The sequence below is a fragment of the Vanellus vanellus genome (assembly GCF_965231255.1).
Source record: "Vanellus vanellus genome assembly, chromosome: 3".
In the NCBI taxonomy this organism is placed as follows: Eukaryota; Metazoa; Chordata; class Aves; order Charadriiformes; family Charadriidae; genus Vanellus; species Vanellus vanellus.
In genome coordinates this window covers 7,569,649-7,590,714 of record NC_138907.1, presented here as the reverse complement: position 1 = coordinate 7,590,714, position 21,066 = coordinate 7,569,649, and the positions used below count along the sequence as shown (strand labels likewise).

At 40.0% G+C, this 21,066-nt stretch overlaps 2 protein-coding genes across 2 annotated transcripts in view; one reads left to right on the top strand and one right to left on the bottom strand.

Moving 5' to 3' along the window:
• JAG1 (jagged canonical Notch ligand 1) overlaps positions 1-11,392 on the top strand; it is a 36,809-nt gene extending 25,417 nt beyond the window's left edge. The window contains exons 10-26 of the mRNA XM_082481815.1: positions 709-822; positions 1,226-1,272; positions 1,828-2,001; positions 2,505-2,655; positions 3,194-3,358; positions 3,869-3,982; positions 4,629-4,742; positions 4,853-4,966; positions 5,091-5,207; positions 5,730-5,757; positions 5,871-5,956; positions 6,755-6,868; positions 7,106-7,215; positions 7,297-7,533; positions 7,881-8,012; positions 8,477-8,627; positions 9,435-11,392. Of these exons, the coding sequence (XP_082337941.1) occupies positions 709-822; positions 1,226-1,272; positions 1,828-2,001; positions 2,505-2,655; positions 3,194-3,358; positions 3,869-3,982; positions 4,629-4,742; positions 4,853-4,966; positions 5,091-5,207; positions 5,730-5,757; positions 5,871-5,956; positions 6,755-6,868; positions 7,106-7,215; positions 7,297-7,533; positions 7,881-8,012; positions 8,477-8,627; positions 9,435-9,892 (2,426 nt within the window). The 3' untranslated portion in view covers positions 9,893-11,392. The remainder of the gene's footprint in view (positions 1-708; positions 823-1,225; positions 1,273-1,827; positions 2,002-2,504; positions 2,656-3,193; positions 3,359-3,868; positions 3,983-4,628; positions 4,743-4,852; positions 4,967-5,090; positions 5,208-5,729; positions 5,758-5,870; positions 5,957-6,754; positions 6,869-7,105; positions 7,216-7,296; positions 7,534-7,880; positions 8,013-8,476; positions 8,628-9,434) is intronic.
• Positions 11,393-18,710: 7,318 nt separating this feature from the next.
• Positions 18,711-21,066, bottom strand: part of SLX4IP (SLX4 interacting protein) — a 77,314-nt gene continuing 74,958 nt past the window's right edge. Inside the window, 2 exon segments of the mRNA XM_082481128.1 lie at positions 18,711-19,703; positions 19,706-20,522. Of these exon segments, the coding sequence (XP_082337254.1) occupies positions 19,683-19,703; positions 19,706-20,522 (838 nt within the window). The 3' untranslated portion in view covers positions 18,711-19,682.

The following is a 21,066-nucleotide window of genomic DNA, read 5'->3' as shown; positions in this document are numbered from 1 at the left end:
CCGAAACCTATGGATGTGTTCTGGCACACGGAATATGAAGTGTTGGTGTTTGCAAGATTGGGGTCTAGGACAGTCTCAAAGTGTAGAGCGGTTTCCTTCTGTCGTCGTTTTGCTAATGCATGCTAGCAGTTGAAGGAAATAGTTAACTAAGCCAAACAGACATACTTTAAATCGTAAATGAACTGAAGTGGAGAGGGTGCATGTGTATGCCTTCCAGTCCCACCCCCACATGTATTTCTTCCTTTAGCCTGTGAGAAAGTTGCTGTATCTCTTCAGCCATGTCAACTCCTCCAGACCAAGGAGTTCACAGCTGGGTTCCAAAATGTGGATGATCTCATGAAGAATGAGCTGTCTGCATTCTTTACACAACACACTAATCCCAATGACCAGGCTGCAGCACTCCTCCTTCAAAATACTCCGTTGAGATGAGTGTAGGGGGGAAGTTGCTCTTAATGAGTGGCTGGATAATTATCAAATAATTAGCGTAGCCTGTATGTTCTAATTGCAGAGAAATTGAAAGAGACTTCAGAGACTGATGTATGATTAACTTCTGTTCGTTCAAGTCACGCTAATTCATGTTGTATATTACAAGTTCCTCTTAGATCTGAATGAACTGCTAATTATTGCTGTGAAAACCGGCTGTAGGCTCTTTTTTCTGCCCCCCTGCCTTACAAGCCCTGCATTTGGCCCTTTACGTTGTTTTTTCAGATGCGAATGAATGTGAGGGCAAACCCTGTGTCAATGCCAACTCCTGCAGGAACCTGATTGGCAGCTACTATTGTGACTGCATTACTGGCTGGTCTGGCCACAACTGTGATATAAGTAAGTGTCTATATCCTTGGGCTTGCTAAAGGCCAGTCGTGTGCGTACATGCATGTACGCCACTGAGTTCTAAGCTCCGATTTAAACATCGGGCAGAGTCCCAGCAGTTGGTGTTTTTAGAAAAGGAGTAGCTGGTGTGGAATGAAAATACACAATTTTATCGGACTCATTAGTCCATAACATAGCTATAGTCTGATAAAGTGACTGAAACAATGATGTGAAGTCTCACTGCCTCTAGTAGAAGAATCGCGAAAGGTTCCCACCCATTATAATAACCTTATCTCAAGGAAGGCATGCAGGAAACTTGACAAAAGGTTTATCTAGCTGCAGTTTTAGAGAGACTTGAACTCTGTATCTAGTGTAAATATATTTTTGCCTTCTAACCACGCTAATTTTATTACAGATATTAACGACTGTCGTGGACAATGTCAGAATGGAGGATCCTGTCGGGTAAGCCATTCTTGTTTTATTCTGGTTTCTGTGAGACTTACAACAGTAACGAAAATATTTGAGTCTAAACACAGATAGTGTGGAAAATAGCAATTAGCTGGTGTAAATTGTCATTTCTTTCAGTTGGGGGGAGGGGCTGTGTCACGCTACAGCATGTCGGGGTATGTCTGTAGAACAGCAAGGGCAAAAAATACAACTGCAATAAATGACTCATTTTCGCTGCTGGTGTCACCAGTGAATGGGCTGGTTGTTGTGCAAACTACCTACTGTAAATGTAGATACTCCACTTAAAAACGTGGATTAACGTATCCTGCCTGGAAATTAAGAACATAAGCCAGCACTGGAGGTGTGTGTGAGCGCGTGTGTTTATTTTTCCCCTTAAATATTCTTGCCTTGTTTTAATTTGAGCTAGTTTCTTATGTTGGTATTGGATATAAGAGGAGGATATTTTTTTTTGGACTGTCTTCTTTCTCTTTTTTTTTTTTTCTTTAATAAGAATATATCAAGAGAGAGAGGAAAAAACCCTTAACTCTAAACTTTCTTGTTCCTTCCCAGGACTTGGTTAATGGTTATCGGTGTATCTGTTCACCTGGCTATGCAGGAGATCACTGTGAGAAAGACATCAATGAATGTGCAAGTAACCCTTGCATGAATGGGGGTCACTGCCAGGATGAAATCAATGGATTCCAATGTCTGTGTCCCGCTGGTTTCTCAGGAAACCTCTGTCAGGTAAGAAGCATGGGTGAAAGGCAGGCCCTCAGCCAGTGGTGTTTGTACCAGCACTCAGGATCTGTACGCTGAATGCCTTGCATCCAGTGAACCGTAGTATAAAGTTGTACTTGATATCGCTGTCAGTCTGCCAAGAAAGTCTTTGATTAATATATATTGGGGGGAAAAAAGAAACCAACAAAAAACCCTCACGGGCTACTGAGGACTCTTTTTGTTAAACAGACAGCGAGTGTTTGTGTGTCAGGTTTTGTTGTGCGCTATTAACTTTCAGTGGCTGTTTAATATCAAGAGTGCTGTCTGCTGAAATAGTTGCAAGTCTAACTAAACTCTGTGCATTATGAACAATTTATTGAGGCAGTGGATAAAAAGGTCAGATTCCACAATGCCTGTCATAGTGAGGGGAAGTTATGATAAAACTTCTGTTTCACTCAGCCTTACCCCCCTCTTTTTTTTTTTTTTGTTTTTCCCTTTTTATTTCCCTTTCCTCTCTGCACTACTTACAGCTGGACATAGATTATTGCGAGCCAAATCCTTGCCAGAATGGTGCCCAGTGCTTCAATCTTGCTATGGACTATTTCTGCAACTGCCCTGAAGATTACGAAGGGAAGAACTGCTCCCACTTGAAAGATCACTGCCGCACAACTCCTTGTGAAGGTGTGTGTTACCTTGCAGGTGAATGGGAATGACTGACACGAGTTTCTGCCCTTCCCCTGGCTGAAGCTGCAACGCAGCTCCAATAATGCAGTCAGTGGAGTAGTCTTTCTACAAAGAGGCTGAATTTGGCCTGTGGCTTATGCCTCTATTTGTGTGAGAAGATGAGTACTATTTGTAGATCAGCTATTTGAAAGACAGCATTATGTCAATGTGGACATAAAACATACGTAGCAAATAACCTGCTGTGCTGAACTTATTCCGGGCCATGGATGTGGTCCAGCAATCTTCAGATAAGATGCTGTGATTATTTGCTGTACAAACACATGGTATAGTCCCTTTATTTTAAAGCAGCAAGCATATTTGGCACTGTTTAGGTTTACGGTTGGATTCGGTGATCTTAAAGGTCTTTTTCCAACCTAAATGATTCTGTGATATGTCTGTCTTTTAAACGACCATGACTGGAAATTAAAATGTTGCTCTTAGTTTAAGAAATTAAATAGAATGGGCAATACTCATGCAGATCATGCTTTTTCTACAGTAATCGACAGCTGTACTGTAGCAGTCACTTCTAACAGCACACCGGAAGGGGTTCGTTATATTTCTTCAAATGTCTGTGGTCCTCATGGAAAATGCAAGAGCCAAGCAGGTGGAAAATTCACCTGTGAATGCAACAAAGGATTCACTGGCACCTACTGTCACGAGAGTAAGAGCTGAAAAGAGAATATGTTTTACCTTCCCCTACTCTTTTTGGAAAAAGATTCCATCCTTTCTTCCCAGACTGCTTTAAGGTTTCTTTCTTGTAACGCAGTGAACCTTGGAACTGCTTTAAGTTTTCATATCCCGCTTGGGTGAGGCAGATTGGAATTTGCTAGGCCTTGGGGAAAGTTCACAGTAATGAACCTTCTGGCCTTGAATTGTATGTTTTTAAAAACCTTATGTATACAAGGTCTGAGGTAGTTAATAGTGGGGTTTAACATGGATCTTAAAGACCCCTGATTTTTTTGTTATTGTTTTTAATAGTAATTGTTGACTGACAGGCTCATCACTTTGTGCACTGTTTTGTAGCTATTTCTCATCTTGCTTATAACCCTACTTCTCAAAATAGTCTGTAATAACAAGATGACGTCTAGTAGCTATACTTCTAGTTTGATTTTTTTTTTTTTTTTTTTTCCTCTCCTTTTTCCCGCCTCCCCTCTCTTCCAAACTGTTGCAGATATTAATGACTGCGAGAGCAACCCCTGTAAAAATGGTGGCACTTGCATTGATGGCATCAACTCCTACAAATGTATTTGTAGTGATGGATGGGAAGGAACATATTGTGAAACAAGTAAGTTAACCATTCTTCATCACACAGAAAGATCTCTTGGAAAAACATCAGGAAGGAATGGCCAGTACTGTCTTTAAGAGGATAGTGACCAATGCCAATTCAATGTAAACTGCTTCAAAGGCCGCAGAGGACAAGGTGTCTTCCCCCGCCCCGAGTCCTCAGCTTTTGAATTGGAACTAAACCCAAGTTAGGAAGCTGGACTGGGAGTAGAACCTGGCTCTCCTACTGTTCAACTTTCTGCTCTACCCTTTGGATAACTGTCTGTAAGAAACCCTTAGCATTAGTAGACACCATTTTAGGAATGGCATATCCGCGTATCCCACTTGTATTTTGTCAGTCTCAGGGACAGAAGAGGAGTGAGCACTCCACTCCTATCCTCTGACTGATAGGGTAGTTTATGTAATAGGCCTTTTCGCTTCTTTTTGAGACAAGGTGACAAACAAAATGAAAACAAACCAGAGGAATGTAGTGGAATATTCCTCGTCTCTTTGACAGCGCCTAAAGCTTTAAAATACTGACTTAAGTGTTTAATCCATGATTGAAACACAGGCCAAAATTAGGGATGGGACATGCATCTTTCAAGCATTAAGCGTTTGTCAGTTCTGTAAGCACTGCTTAGCTTGTTTTCTCTCCTTAACATATCTAGATATTAATGACTGCAGTAAAAACCCTTGCCACAATGGAGGAACTTGCCGAGACTTGGTCAACGACTTCTTCTGTGAATGTAAAAATGGGTGGAAAGGAAAAACTTGCCACTCCCGTAAGTTCAGCATTTCCAAAACACAACAGGCGTGCTCTGTTAGGCTGCTTAAACTTGTTGCATTGCATTAAGAAAGCCCTGGTATTAAGGATAGTTTGGGTTCTTCACAGGTGACAGCCAGTGCGATGAGGCAACATGCAACAATGGAGGAACGTGTTACGACGAGGGGGACACTTTCAAGTGCATGTGTCCTGCAGGATGGGAAGGAGCCACTTGTAATATAGGTAAATACCCTGTATAATCACCAGGAAGCAGATGCAGCGCTGAATCTGTGACCTCAGTTTTTCCTCTTGGCTTGGATTCGACGGCTTTCTAACAACTTAGCGGCAAATCTTGTTTCTGTTACAGCAAGGAACAGCAGCTGCCTGCCAAACCCCTGTCATAACGGTGGTACCTGTGTAGTCAGCGGGGATTCTTTCACTTGTGTCTGCAAGGAGGGCTGGGAAGGACCCACGTGTACTCAGAGTAAGTCGTCTCTGCTTGAACTTTTCCAGAGTGTTGCATGATGAGAACATTGGCTCATCCTGTCGCCCTCAGAGTCGAGATTGAAACCAGAAGGGAAAGCTTGTTTGATGTAGGCTTTAACATCACCTGAATCTTTGTTTTTAATGACTTTGTGTGATAGAGCCTTGACCTGGGCATGAGAAAGTTGCAAATGAGCTAAGTGGAGACAGATGTTGTCTTGTTTTCTCCCGCATTCTTTTTCTACGAGCAGCTCTGTCTGCTTCCACTTTTTTTTTTTTTTTTTCCCCCCTTGTTAGATTCTTTACAAGGATCTCTTCCTGTGTACATGTGTTCCACAATGTACTTAACAAATTTTGGGGTAGAAGCCTGGAATCAATTTAGTGGAGAATTTCAGCATATTTTTGTTAAAGTTGAGCTACGTGTAACTTGGGCATTAGGGGAAGTTTTGATCATTCTTTCCTGACAGTAGAGTTGTATTAGCCACAGTCTGCATATTTAATGTTGTCTGTCTTTGCTTTGCAGACACAAACGACTGCAGTCCTCATCCTTGGTAAGTTTAATATGTTTCTCTTTCATCCTTTGCTTTTCTTGTTGCTTTAGAATTCTAGATTATTTTTATCTGTGGCAGGTTTTTTTAATGTATGTAATGACTTTTCCTTGTAGTTATAATAGTGGCACTTGTGTGGATGGAGAGAACTGGTACCGCTGTGAATGTGCTCCAGGCTTTGCAGGGCCTGACTGCAGGATCAGTAAGTGTTTCGGTGACACTTTGCCTTGGTTTTTGTCTCACTTGAATCTTGTTGCAAGACAATCATCTTAATTGAGTTAAGTGGTAGATCAGATTAACGATAGATGTCCTGTGTCTGCTGTATCCATACCTAGATCTGTAGCAGATGTGGGGAAGGCAGGAATTGCACTGAAAAGGAAATCTAGCTGAATGGACATTCAGCTAGAGCCGAATCCTCTTGGTTCAGCTGAGTGGGCAAAATGCCCTTCGGGATAGTCTTCCCAGTTAGAATGTATTTGTGTGGCACAGGTTCCTGCCTGAGATGAAAGCGTGCCAGCCAAAAACCTTGTCAATTAATAATCCACCTACAAGCCCTGAGGTGATGTATGCACTTCCCTGTAATTTAATAATAATTACAGGTAGGAGGACACTAACAGTCTTTTTTTAATTACCAGCCATGGAAATAGAAGTTTCATAGAAGCAACACAACTGGAAAGGGGTTTAACATTGTCATCAGTGGAAGAATCTAGTAGGGGGACAAAACTGGAGTATGTCAAAGGAGAGGAAGTGTGTTTGCCCTTGAAAAGCTTAAGTAGCCATAGGGGTCAGGTTTTGATCTTTTAGTGCCACACAGCAGAAACATCAAAGAACTTGCTCTGAGATTAGACTGGTGCTGCTAACAAGAATCTATCTCTGAGTAGACACTAGAAAATGAATGTAAAGCTCCAGTAGGCAAAATCTCTTGTATGTTTTTTTTTTTTCCTGAAAAAATAAAAGGATACTAGAGAGTAACTCTTATTTCGTCTCCTTCCCATCACAGATATCAACGAATGCCAGTCTTCACCCTGTGCCTTTGGAGCTACGTGCGTAGATGAAATTAATGGGTACCGCTGCATTTGCCCACCGGGTCGTAGTGGTCCAGGATGCCAAGAAGGTATTCCAGATGTGATAGCTGGTCATAATACTTGTAGCAAGATATGTATAATTGCATGTTAACAGGTTGGTGGTTGTATGGGGTTTTTGGCGGGGCGTGTTATTTGTTGTTGTTTTAAAGCAAGTCTCTTTATTGAAGAAGCAAACATCTCTATGTTTAGATAAACTTAGGAAAGGGTTTTTTTTCCACTTTTTTCCCCCTATTTTAAGTTTATAATTCTGTTCAATCTCTCTTCAGTTACAGGAAGGCCTTGCATTACCAGTGTTCGAGTAATGCCAGATGGTGCTAAGTGGGATGATGACTGTAATACCTGTCAGTGTTTGAATGGAAAAGTCACCTGTTCGAAGGTACAGCTGTGCTGTGGTTTGAGTTATACTGTCTTCAGTCCTGTAACCAGTGGTTACTTATCAGTATTCATTCTCTTCTAGGTTTGGTGTGGTCCTCGACCTTGTGTCATACATGCCAAAGGTCATAACGAATGCCCAGCCGGACACATTTGTGTTGCTGTTAAAGAAGACCACTGTTTCACTCACCCTTGTGCAGCAGTGGGGGAATGTTGGCCTTCGAATCAACAGCCTGTGAAGACCAAATGCAATTCTGATTCTTATTACCAAGACAACTGTGCCAACATCACCTTTACCTTTAATAAAGAAATGATGGCACCAGTAAGTAGCAGAACATAGCTCACTATGCTGTGGCACACGTGTGCTTGCTTCCCAGAGCATCAGACAACTTTTTTGACTGGTAAAAGTACCATAAAAGCTCTTGCTCCCTTATTTGCAAAGAAAACAGAAGGTCTAGAAGGATTAATACAGACTTCTATCCTCAATGCTCTTGTGTCCAGAGAAGAACAAAAGCTGGTTTGGAGGGAATTCCACCTCCCCTTCCCTTGCGAACACTTACTTCAGGGAAAAAAAAAAAAAAAAATATTCTTATGTGTGTTTGTGTGCATATATATATATATATATATATATATTTAAAAAAGACCAACATCTTTTTTTGTATCCTCCAGGGACTTACCACAGAGCACATTTGCAGTGAATTGAGGAATCTGAATATTCTGAAGAATGTTTCTGTTGAATATTCCATCTATATTACCTGTGAGCCTTCACACTTGGCAAATAATGAAATACATGTTGCTATTGTAAGTATGCCTGGAATATTTTTAAATGTTTTAGTAGTTAATTGCTTGGATATGTGTGCAACATGTGGATTTCATAAAAATTGTAATTCCTGGCTTTGTCAGCACTTCTCGTGGTTTAGTTTCCATCCCAGTTCCCTTTACGAATAGGGAAGAAATCCTTGTTACATGTGCATACCTGAAAGCTACCATCTGGTAGCAACTGTAACAGGGTAGTAAAACATTCTTCTGTCATGCTCTCTTGAGCACTGCTGTTGGGTTTGTTTGGGTTTTTTTGTTGTCGTTTTAAAGAGGGGGACAGAAATTCTGCATTAGTTTCTGCCCATAGCTGGGCTTTTTGCTTGTTTCTGGTTTGCTTTTTAAGTATGAAAAGTACCGAGACCCTTAACTGATTGTGAAAGTTTATAAATAGCAGATTACCCATGCATCTGATCTGACATTTGGCATTAATTGTGTGACTTCTGTAGTCTGCAGAAGATATAGGGGAAGATGAAAACCCAATCAAAGACATCACAGATAAGATTATTGACCTTGTCAGTAAGCGTGATGGTAACAACACACTAATTGCTGCAGTCGCGGAAGTCAGAGTGCAACGGCGACCAGTTAAAAACAAAACAGGTAAGCTTTTCCTTGTCTCCAAAAACTTGTATGCTTGCCATGACTAGAGTAGCCTTTCGAAGCAGGGGAAGCAATTCTCACTTTCGAGACTTGTAACAAGTCTGAGAATCTGTGTCTCTTGGCCCTGTTAACAATAAGGAGGCTTTGCATCAGACTGTTATTACTTAAAAAACATAATAAAAAAAAAAAGTTATGAAGTTCTGAAAATGCTCTAAAAAAGTGGCCTAACTTATTAAAAGGGCTGCTACTCTTCAGCCCTCTTCATGGAGAAGTAAGGAAGAAGAAAGCTGGTGAAGTCATGCTGCCTGGCTCTGAAAGAGCCCATGCGTTTACCTGGTGATACCACTGTCCAAATGTGATGAATTAAATGTTAAGGTCAGAAGTCTCCATTATTGGCTTTCCACATAGTACCAGGCATGCTCTGGCATCTTACTGACAGCCACCAGTGGAGAGAGAAATGACCGTAGTGGGTACGGAGCCAACTGCCCTCAGGCCAGCAGATATTCCTTCGGAGCTGGGAGCCACGGCAGGGCAGCAGAACGAAGCCTGCGTTCCTGTTGCCTGTGACAAATGGCTCTCTGCACAAGAGGAAGATCTTTTCCATAAGGGCTATCAGACGGTACTCCTGAGTCCTAAACTCACTTTAAACACCCTGTACTCTAAAAGACCCGATATTATCCTTATGTTACTGTCTGGATCCCAGTGGAAAAAATAAGGCTTAAGAACTGAGATTTGTTTCCTTTGTAGAAAGCCTTGAGTGGAACACTTAGTTTGCAGCAGGGTTAACTGGTCTCATATCTCTTCCAGATTTCTTGGTGCCGTTACTGAGCTCGGTCCTAACAGTAGCCTGGATCTGTTGCCTGGTAACTGTGTTTTATTGGTGCATTCGAAAGCGCAGAAAGCAGAGCAGCCATACTCACACGGCATCTGATGACAACACGACCAATAATGTAAGGGAGCAGCTGAACCAGATAAAAAACCCCATTGAGAAACACGGAGCAAATACTGTCCCGATTAAAGACTACGAAAACAAAAACTCTAAAATTGCCAAAATAAGGACACACAATTCAGAGGTGGAGGAAGACGACATGGACAAACACCAGCAGAAGGCCCGATTTGCCAAGCAGCCAGCGTACACTTTGGTAGACAGAGATGAAAAGCCCCCCAACAGCACACCTACAAAACACCCAAACTGGACAAATAAACAAGACAACAGAGACTTGGAAAGTGCACAAAGCCTAAATAGAATGGAGTATATTGTATAGCAGACAGTGGGGTGCTGCCATGCAGGGCCTTTAAATCATTATAAAGGCACTCAAGAGCTTGTAGTTCTTAAACTGTTGTGTAATATTTGAGTCTAAGGCTATTATTTACTTAGAATCCCTGTGTTAATTTAAGTTTTGACAAGCTGGCTTACACTGGCAATGATAGTTGCTGTGGTTGGCTGGAATACCAAGTGCTGCATTTCACATCTATGCAAAACTAGTCAAAAGTGCCCTCACGTAAATTCAGCTGTAGCTGATACATCACAGAAATGTTTCAGAAGGTATCACATAGCCTTATCACTCTTCCTTACTGTTAATTTTTTATTTTTTTTTTTCTGCCAGATGTCCCAATTTATACAGTTTCTTTAGAATAATACATTTTATTTATATTTATTGAATTTGAGTTTTTTGTATATTGGTTTTATGGTGACGTACAACTAGTTCTGTATTTGAAAGTGCCTTTGCAGCTCGGAACCACAGCAACTATCAAAAATAAGTTTATTATTTATTTTTTTATTGTATTTTTGTTGGGGGCGGGTGGGGGGAACTTGTCAGCAGTTGCTGGTAAATGAAGAATTTAAAGAGGAAAATGTGTCAAAAATAGAAGTTTGTATAGATATGTAAATAATTCTTTTTTATTAATCACTGTGTATATTTGATTTATTAACTTAATAATCAAGAGCCTTAAAATATCATTCCTTTTTATTTATATGTATGTGTTTAGAGTTGAAGGTTTTTGATAGCATTGTAAGCTTGTGGCTTCTCTATTTTGAATTTATTTTCTTGTTACATGTTGCCTATATGCCAAAACTAAGGTGTTCTAAAATAGTTTATTTTTAATAGGATGGGCTTTCATGCCTTGATGCTGGTTTTTGTACAATGTCAAACGTTTGAAACACCTTCCATAGTATCACTTTAAGACTATTTGTAAGTACTGACTGAGGCAGTTTAGATAATTAGACTAGAAAACTTTTTTTGCTGCTTTAGACTTGAAAACTGAGTGACAGGCAGATAATCTGCTAAGAAGCAGTTTAAGGGAACAAAACTGAGCTATTACTTTATGTAGATGAAATGTGAGTGGTTGCATGTAATTAAAGTATCAAATTAGCGTGTGAAGTTGGAAACACAGCAATCTTCTTTTGTAAATTCTGATTATTTTTTTTTCTCACCATGAATATGTAATACTGAACCACTTGTAGATTTGACTTTTTTTGTAATCTACTGCATTTAGGGAGTATTCTAATAAGCTAGTTGTTGAATACTTGAACAGTAGAATGTCCAGTAAGATCACTGTGTAGGTTTGCCATAGATTACACTGCCCGCCTTAACAAGTGAGGAAATCAAAGTGCTATTACAACGTTTAAGATCAAAAGGCTTATAAACATAGTAATCTCGGTGGTTAACCATTGAGATCATGAAGATACCTTGTATTGTGATATTAGTGTTACATGAAAATGCATCTTTGATGTGTTGTTCCTGGCAATAAATCTTGAAAAGTAATATTTATTAAATTTTTTGTATGAAAACATGAAAGAGCGTGGAGATTATTGAGCTGGGAGGCACTCCCGATTAGTAGTGAGTTGTGCAAAACCAGTGGCAGGTGCCGGTTTACGTTTCCAAGACCTGCCACTGATTTCGGTCGAGTCAGTTTTTTGTTAGATGATTACACATTCCCCTCTGGCTCAGAATCAAACCGAAGGGTTTTGAAAGCAGCATGTCCCTTGTTCTCGGTGACTTTTGGCTAACATACCTCCGTGTACTTCTAAGAGGAGGAGGAGGATGTGACTGGAATTGTGCAAGGAGTTCACTTTGCCTGGGCCAATGAGTTACCACTAGGCAGTAACCAAATCGAAGTAGCTAGGCAAGATACAAACTGCTGACCTGGATGGGAAAGGATCCACAGATTATACTGATTTCTAATGGGCAAAAAGTGCTTTGTAAAGCATAAAATAAACTCTTGAAATATTCAACACGACGGCTTTCAATGCTTAACAAATGCAGCCGTTCCCACTGGTAAGGGGCTGTGTACGGGTTAGCTGTCTTGACAGTCTTATTTTAGCACACTTTCCTGATGAAGCTGCAAATTTGTTTTGGTAAGGTGCTAGTACAAATCTGAAGGAACAACTAATAGCGGTGTGTAACAAACTCAATTGAAAAATATTATAAAAGAGGGTCAGGCTACTTCTTGTACTTCAGCTTAAACCACCCCACTGCAAGGTTAGGCCTTTTCATCCGTATTTTGTTTGTAGTAAATACAGATATATAGATTGCTGCGCTATGAATATAATGAACACGTAAAAAATCTGATAGCAAGACGTACTTTGTTCTGTACCTTCTTTACAGCTGTCTGAAAAAAAAATTGCTAAAATCCGTTTAGTGTTACTTTTTATTTCAAACTCCCTTAAAAGGTGATTTCTAACTTGTGCTACACTGCCGTGAAAGGAGGACTGCTCTTACTCTTCACAATGACGTGCCACATAGCTTAAGTACTGGAGAATCATCAGTTTACTGCCTGCTGAATGGGAAGTCAACAAGATTAGCTTCATCTGACCACTTCAATAATTCCTCATCAAACAAATCCCAAGAGTATTTATTTCCCTTTGTTCCCTGACTCCTACAATCTGCAATAAAGCAAACACGTTGTCTAAAAAAGCCACTTAAAGATAATAGAATCTTCCACCTGCCTTAGAAGCACAAAGTGAGGCTTTTAACTGCTTTTCTGTACTTTTAATGTTCAATTAACCATCTTCCTTAAGTCTGCTGTTCACATAGGTCTCAAATGCAATGATGCAGAAAGCAACTACCTCTTCTAAATGACCGAAACATACCCGAATTTTTAGGAATAAATCTGAGTGTGCCTTCTATTAAGCAAAAAAAAAAACCCAAACCACAACAACCAAAAAACTCCAGCTTTTGCTAGTCCTGGGAACATGTATCTGACAGGCTACTTCAAAAGCTACTGAGGCAAATTCTAATTACAGACTTACTTAATCATTTAATTTAGTGACAAAGCTGTTTAGATCTCTCAAGTCTCAGTGCAGAGCCAAACCTGGGTTCCTCAAGCTTCAAAACTTGTCACAGCCTTGAGTGCAGTGTTCACATCTGTCTTTCCAGCCTTTCCTGTGCTACAAAGTACTGTATCGGCCATGCGGAGGTTTCATTACTGCAGAGTTTCTCCATACACAGCCTATTTTTCCCGGATAACTCATTTCATTGCTATCTCATAGTGTCACAAAATTAGAGCCACACAAGATGTATAGGGGGAGGGAAGAGAATTCTGCAAAATTGCTAGAATAGTATTTTTAAATTATATCCTCGTATCTCACTGGTAGCTTCAAAATTTACATGGGTGAATTTAACATAAAAACAGTCTTCCAAAGCCCAGAACCACCACCAAGCTGGGGGTTGCTATACAGAGTATGTTCCATTGTCACGAAAATAAATAGAAACATGAAGTTTAAGGCTTTCCCATTAGAATACGAAGGCACATTTATTTTTGTGGAAATTATACTTTGCCAGTCCACAGTTTACTACTCTGGGAAGATACATTCTGTTTAGTCAGGAGAAGTTTCCTGCTGCTAATGTGTGTTTGTTCTTTGGATCCTTATTCATCTAAGAACTGAAAAATGTGTGCTTCCTGAGCTGCCATTTAAACATAGAGGCTTTAAAAATAAAATAATAATAGATTCCTGCCCTTAGCACCCTCCGCTTTGCCATGCCTAAGCTAATGGAAGCTGTCGAATCTGGGTTTGGTTCAACTCGAGCTGAGCGCAGCCACATCAAAGCCGCTGCACCTCCACATGGAAAGGGCCCATCTTTACATAGAGGTAACCAGCAAAAAGGTGCTGACGGTGCACCTTACATCAGCCTTAACACCAACATATTCATGTCACTGGGGGAGAGACAGCCTTGGGAACAGCTATTTCTGCATTGCTAACAGGAGCGAACGCCAGCCAGCTAGCGCTCATACAGCTGAAGCCTACCAAGTGAGTAACACAAACCAGTTCAGGGCCTGAACACCACACTGGCATCTTCAAGCAATTTCGCTGATGCAGCTACGTTCCTTTCCACAGAAACAGCACTTGTTCTCACACCAGCTGACACACCTGCACAGCAAGAGTTAATATTACTAATCCGCTCTCTGACAAGCTAGAAAATGCACACGGTTACAGTTACGCTCTCCGTTGCTCCTAGAAGGCTGCACGGTTCAGCTCCTCATGTGCCAGGCTCCAGCCATGGGGCTGAAGTCAGCCTTGCCGCCTCAGCTACCCAGGGGGGTCCACAGCCCCTCTGGAACAAGTCACAAGACAGAGGCTTAATGGTTTTATTAGTGTATGCAAAGATGAGAAGTTCTGACAAGGGAAGTGCCAAATTCAGCCTTTTTCTCCCCAGAAGATGGAAGTGATTGCGTGAGCTCCCCCCCGCCTTTCTAAATGGAGCAAGAATATTTAAGAATTTGTCAACTTCCTCTTTTTCAGTATTGACACCAGTGGCCATCATGACTACTGTTTACCAGCGCACACAGAGTTTGCCTTTAAAGGTTTGCAATTGTTCCCCAAAGAGGGGAAAACCCAGTAAAATAGCTGTGCAATGATTAATTCCAATTTCTGGGGGTGAGGAGGAGGAGAGCGGTGAAGGTTCTGAATGGTATGTTGGCCACTGGATAGAGGCTCAGCAGATGGCTTACCTCGCGCTGGGGCAGCGCTGGAGCCATGTGGTATCAGACAGGGCGTCAGACCGGAGTTCCAGCCCAGATCTCCCAGCGAGCGCCTTCTCTGTGATGTGCAAATTGTTTCAACCAGTTTCTCTACAGGGTGGAGAAGTAAAGCTCTACTCTTTTCATTCTAGCACTATGAGATCATATTAATATTAAAAAGGGGCATGGCCATCTCTAGAATTATAGACACTTTTCTTTAAAGATCTGATGCATAAATCAAAAAGATAATTATTATGGCATCAAATAAAGCAGTTATGGAGCTAGATTACCAATTCCTACTACTGAGGTATTATGTCTCAGCTATACTAAAGGATCTAACTTTGACAGAATGGGAGCAAATCAGTTAAATTCTCATTCAAAAAAGGTGCATTGTCAGCTCTCACAGGAACCAATTCCCAGCTCTGGAATAACTGAAATGGACAGTAAAGGAGGTAGGACAGCAGAGGTTAATTCCCTGGACAATTTCCAGGTTACAGCTGAAACGCCCTGTGACGCTACACCATTTTCAAAACTCTTTTATGATTTCTCAGCATAAGTCAACTCCAAACAAACAAACAGTCCCCATCTAAAAATGCCACCTTACTGCCACTGTGGAAAGGACAAGGTCACACGCTACCAGGTTCCATTTTAATTATCCAGGGAAAAAAGTGAACAAGATGGGAGAACTGTGTTCAAAAAAGAATTTGCAGTACGAGTCCCTTAACCAACTTGCTTCACCTTGAAGAAATTGCTTACCCTCAGTGCTGCCCCAACCGTCAAAATCAGCATATTCATAATTCCTCCCAGGTTCAGCTGCAGAACGCTTTGATATCCCTTTGATGAAAGGCTCGGTGTGCTGCTGTTTCCCCCATCCCACATCATCTCATTCACATAGGGTTTGGGATGCTAGTTAATGCTTATTAGAGAAGAAAAAAGCAGAAAGCAAAGAAGTGAGGAGTGCCTTTTATTAAAGCTAATTTCTGAGGCCAACCCGCACTTCCCACTGCTGGCTAAAAGGCTCCTGATACTATTAACTCTGTTCGCTCAAGCCTGCGTTTCAGCGTTTTAATACAGCATGAAACCTTTTATTAGGTACTGATATAGGCAAGGAGATAACTGCTCATAACGTGCAACCTGGGATAGTCTAACTACATTTTACATCTTTCTTGTTCCAATTGCAAACCAAAAAATACTTCCTCCATCTTTTTCCTTAAAAACAATCAATTTTCCAGTCAAAAGCCAATGAGATGATGATATAAAAGTGTCAATTACAACTCAGCCAATGCGACCCAGATGCAGACCGGCGAGAGGGAAGGAAGTTCGCACTGACAAAATAAACGCCTTCGGAAGGCTATTTAACACTTCACTTGGGCAAAATTTTCTGTAGCGAGGGAGGTTTTTGTTCTTAAAATTTTCCTTTTTTGTTAGAAACCGGTGCTCTTGAAATTATCCAAGCCAAGCGTAACACAGAAATGTGGCTATGCAATGGCAATAAGACGCTAACATATGCTCTAGACCCTGGTATGCAGAACTACAACCCGACAGATCATATCAGAACTAGCACAAAGCTTATTACTCAAAATAACTCTCGCGATAGTTAAAACTTTCTTACCGATCAACACTGGCCAAAGGAGATTTTACATCAGCCTGCTTCCTCTTTATAAATAAATATAAAAAAGGCTGGTCTCGCTTTTCATGTGTGTTTAAACACAAAAGTTAACTAAACAAACATTTTCAAAGTACTTTGATGTAAAGAATAATGGAAACGATAGTCTGCACACATTAGAAAGTGTTTGGCTAGGAAAGGACTGTTGTGGAACTATCAGCAAACAGCACAGACCAAATTAACCAGTTGATTCATTAGAAAAACAAAACAAAACAAAACAACCTCCAAACCCAAATCCCCCAAACCAACCAGAGATGTCTGGTTTGGAATAGACAGTTATTTCTCTTTAAGACAAACATGTATTTGTCAATATAAGCTCTGCATTGTGGGCTTTAGCCAGTTTCAGATCTACACATATTTCAAAGAAGCTCTGAAAATAAAACCATCAATACAGCAAACAAATCCAAATGAAAAAAAAAAAAAAAACGAACCAGAGAATTAGTTTCTGTGCTTCAATGGCAGCTTCAGAACAGAACACAGTCTTAAATATTTATTACTGTTAACAGAAAGGTATGCTAATGCTGCTCTGAAGCAAATTGGTAACAGAAAGCCAAGCCCAAGACTTGCAAACTGCTGATTTTACTCTAGCTCAGTTTCCAGCTTTTTTTTTTTTTGCCTTTTTTTTGTTCCTTCCCTAAACTTGATGTAGGAAGTCAGGGTTGTGGTTCGAGCATGTCAGAGCACACCTCTCCCAGTGATTTGGGTGCAGGTGGATTGTAGATAAAGAAAAACACAAAGACTGAGAAGACAACCTTGTGCTTAAAGTACAGAGATAACAGAGGCAAACGGTAATAATACAGCCTGGATGTCACAGCGCCATGTAAAACACCCATAAGGTTTGTAAAAGGGAAACTTTTATAATAGTGCCGCTGCACAGACAGAAGAATGAACAGTTTCGAGCAGTGACACCATCTAAAATCAAGAAATGACCGTGAATTCAAAGCTTTTTCACTGAATAACTGCATTTGAGAGGATCCAAGAGAAAACTTTAAAAAGTAACTAAGCTCTAAATACACAGCTACAAAGAGCCTAGGAACCTAACAAGACAGTAACTACAGTAAGAATGATGCAACTATGCACTTTTGAGAAAGTCCACTTGTATTTGATCTGACTCTCTAGGCTCTACCACCTTTAATCAATGTAGCTCTGGATTTCTTACAGTTACAAGATCACCATTTTAAAAAGAGGATGTTCCCATGCTATCAGCAAGGTTATGGGAAACAGCATTGTAAGCAACACAACAAAATATCCTGAAGGCAAAATCAAGTGTTCTTAGCTATATAGACAATGATTTAATCTACCCCAGTTCCCTATGAATGTATGACGTTTATTTGTAAGGATGAGTGCAGCTATGTTATTCAGTTCAGATTAAAAGCAAGTTGTAATGATAAGGCTGAACTATATATAATGACAGCATGCAACGATACAAACGATATGCAGTTGCCCTCTGGTTTCCGATACTTGAGTTAAATGGATTTGGAGAGAGAGACAAGAAGGGAAGCTTCAGAATCCAAAAGTGTTAGCAGGAATAGTTTGGGGCATACTTGCTCAAGACCATCCCCAATTTTCACACGTACAATCAGTGTGCTTGCCAGTTTGAAAAAGCAAGTATAAGGTCTTTTTCCTAACCAGAATAAAACAAAAAACTGAAGCAATTTTGTAAACTCAACATGCGTTTGTTACTGCATAATCCTCCAAACCTCTCCTGTAGGTAGGAACATCATGGAAAATTCACAGAGATCCAATGGAAAGTTAAACTCCAGTCTAGAATATATGCTTGGACCACTTTTTTATCAATTTATTCACTGTAAGCACTTAAAGAAGCCATCCAGAAAATACATGCTAAAACTTTAAACTATTAAATTACTCTATTTTAATTACTCTTATTTTTCTGATAAATAATTAAATGCCTTTATACCTCTTTTAAGTCCATCAAAAAGGTGCTTTTTACTCCTTTCCTGGCCGTGTACCTCAAACTCATAGGAAAGACAACAGTAAATAGACCTCAGGCTATTCTTCCAAACGCAGGTTCATTCGCAGCCTCGGTTTTGCTTGTTATTAGGAAAGACCTTTTTGCAGAGCCTGAAGATCGGTGAGCATGAGCAACCTTACTGCAAAGCACTGTGAGAAACATCACACAAACAGGCTGAAAGAAAAAAAGAGAAAACGTCTTCTAGCAGGCATGCAGAATCTTTTTGATTTATCGCGAAAGCAGAAGTTGTTTCTAGCAGAAAGATGCTGCTCAATTGACAGTGCCTTGCTGTCAACTGCCAAGCTGCTAACTCTCATAAAGACCTGTATTACGCTACCAACCCCAATGCTTATTGACGCGACTCTTCTTCTTAACTTAACAGAGGATATCCACAGTCGTAAGTGTACGTCAGTAAGATTTTTTCAAAATTGCTTCACATAAGATATCTGTGGTCACACTGACTTTGAGAGAATGATGAAGGAAAATTGCTTGTAATTTTATTTTAAACATTTTAAAAAGATAAGCATGAAATAAAAAGTTACATTTCCTTAGCGCATTAGCATACAAGTTACAAAAGCAGTATTAAAAAGCACTTTACATTTAAAAATTACCTCTATCTTAAAATAAGAAATAACTTGGATATTGCTAACACCTGAAAAACAGTCCTTGCACACAAACAAGGCCTGATTTTGAAATATGATCGCACAAAGATGTGCGTGCATGTTTATGTAAGAACTTTTCCCAATAGCAATGTTTGCACATCCAGATGACTACATATATAAAACCAATCTTCATTTTTCCAAAGACTGAATGATTGATCACTTGTACCCACAACTTGGGTTAGAAATAAATGTTCATATCAAAACTGCACAAGCACAAACTACAGTTATTTTGAAACCCCGCTGAAAAGGTGGGGCTTAAATTAGCAGCAACTTTAAATCCTGGTTAAAGATTTATTTGAAATAACCTCAATTTGCCTTACTGTTGCAAAGATCATATGAATAAACCATGAACTGCCTAACACTGAGAGAGAAAGGATTAATTTTTACTGAAATAAACTATGTATTCAGAAACAAGCAAAACACTGAATAACCGCAGCTACTAACAGATCACAAAAGAGGTTTTAACTTTTGCTGTCATCAGCTGATATGACTTTTTAATGGTACTAAAATATACATAGATCTAAAATTTTGCTTAGTAAATGTTATTTCGTAAGAGATTTTTCTTTCTATAAATACTACACTGGTTCGTACAATATTTATGCCTAGTTCTGAAAGACTGAACAGAATTACCTTAATTACAGTTCCAAATGACTATGATAGTTAGTTAACTAAATTTTCTTAAAGAGTTTAATCTAATTTTGACTTTGTATTTTTATTATTTTTCAATATTTATAATTGCTTCCTACTTTTTCCATATGCTTTCCAAACACAACTTTGGCTGTCCGCTCATGCCATCAAGGTAGTATTTCAGATTTCATGACTTCTTAAGCCTTCGCAGTTTTAACTTCCTGAGACCATTTTCAACTTCTTTTTTTCTTTTTTGGATCAGCTTCTCCGAAGAAACAGGCTGCAGTTCTAAACAAGATGATGGCATCACAGGCAATTCTTCAGTGGTTGTGCTTGGCTCATTTTTGTTTGTCTGTACTATATTGTTTCTCTCAGAAAGAGGCCAGGAAAGGTTTTTTCCCAAAGTTAGTGATTCCTCATCAGCCGTAGTAGTCTTTGTCATGTCTTGTTTAGGAAACAAACTGGAATTAAGCGGGGTCTTCTCCTCTAGGACTGGACATAAACAATCATCAGCACACTTACTCATTTGTGTATTGCTAGGAATTAAAGCAGCCCCTTCAGAGGATACTTTTTTTAAATGCTCTAACTTTTCTTCTGAAGCACAGCTTTTTTGTTGCGCCTGTGTTTTGGTCACTTTTTGACTTTGTTTTGGACCTAGCAGTGCTGACTCATAGCTACAAGGGGGGTTCTCGCTTGGAAGACTCGAGTTCAACCACTCCACAGAGTGAGGTTTTTGCTGGCTGCTAACATCATCTGGCTGTCTCTGATTAACATAATTTTCCAGCTCTAAAACAGGAAGCTCCAAGTTGCTCTCAGCTGTATTCATGCAGTCCTTTAGCTGTCCTCTACTCCCACATTTCACTTCAGATTGAGGACTGAAAGAAGTTTGACAGTCGTTCTTTCTGTTCCCTGTCTGCAAGTCCGCTGAGCCAAGATACTCTTTCTTGGAGTCCTTGCTGATTTGAGGTTTGCTTGTGCTACTTTTCCTTGTTTTTGTCCTTTTCACACTGCAATAAAAAAGAATTTCGTTGTTAAATTAAAGAATCTTCACTGCCTCAATCTGCCCTTGTTACAAACTCTGAAACACCACCAGGGCAACCCTCTTTCTGAATGCGGAAAAACCCCTGTATATCATATTGACAAGCAGTAATGTTTGTCTAGCGTGGATAATATCAAGCGTTATCCATCTGATTTTTCCACTGCACTAGGGGAACCCTATTTATTAATGACTAAGCCATGAAGGAGTCCACATTCTATTCCAAGAGGCAGAACTGGATTCATTACAGATGTTAACGGTCAACACTGCATAAGTATATTGAATTCCTTCCCAAACTGGCTAGATAAAATAATATTTCTTAAGAGCCTAAATGATTTCAAACCATTCGCATGTATTCACGTGCATAACATGTAACTAAAGAATAGAGGGGGGCAGGCAAGGAGAGGCAGCATGTGTGTGTGTCTGTGTGAGAGTTTCTAATCTCTATTTTAGAATGTTCCCCTGGAATTTTTCCCAGGACATTTCAAAGCATTACTTTAAAGTTAACCACTACT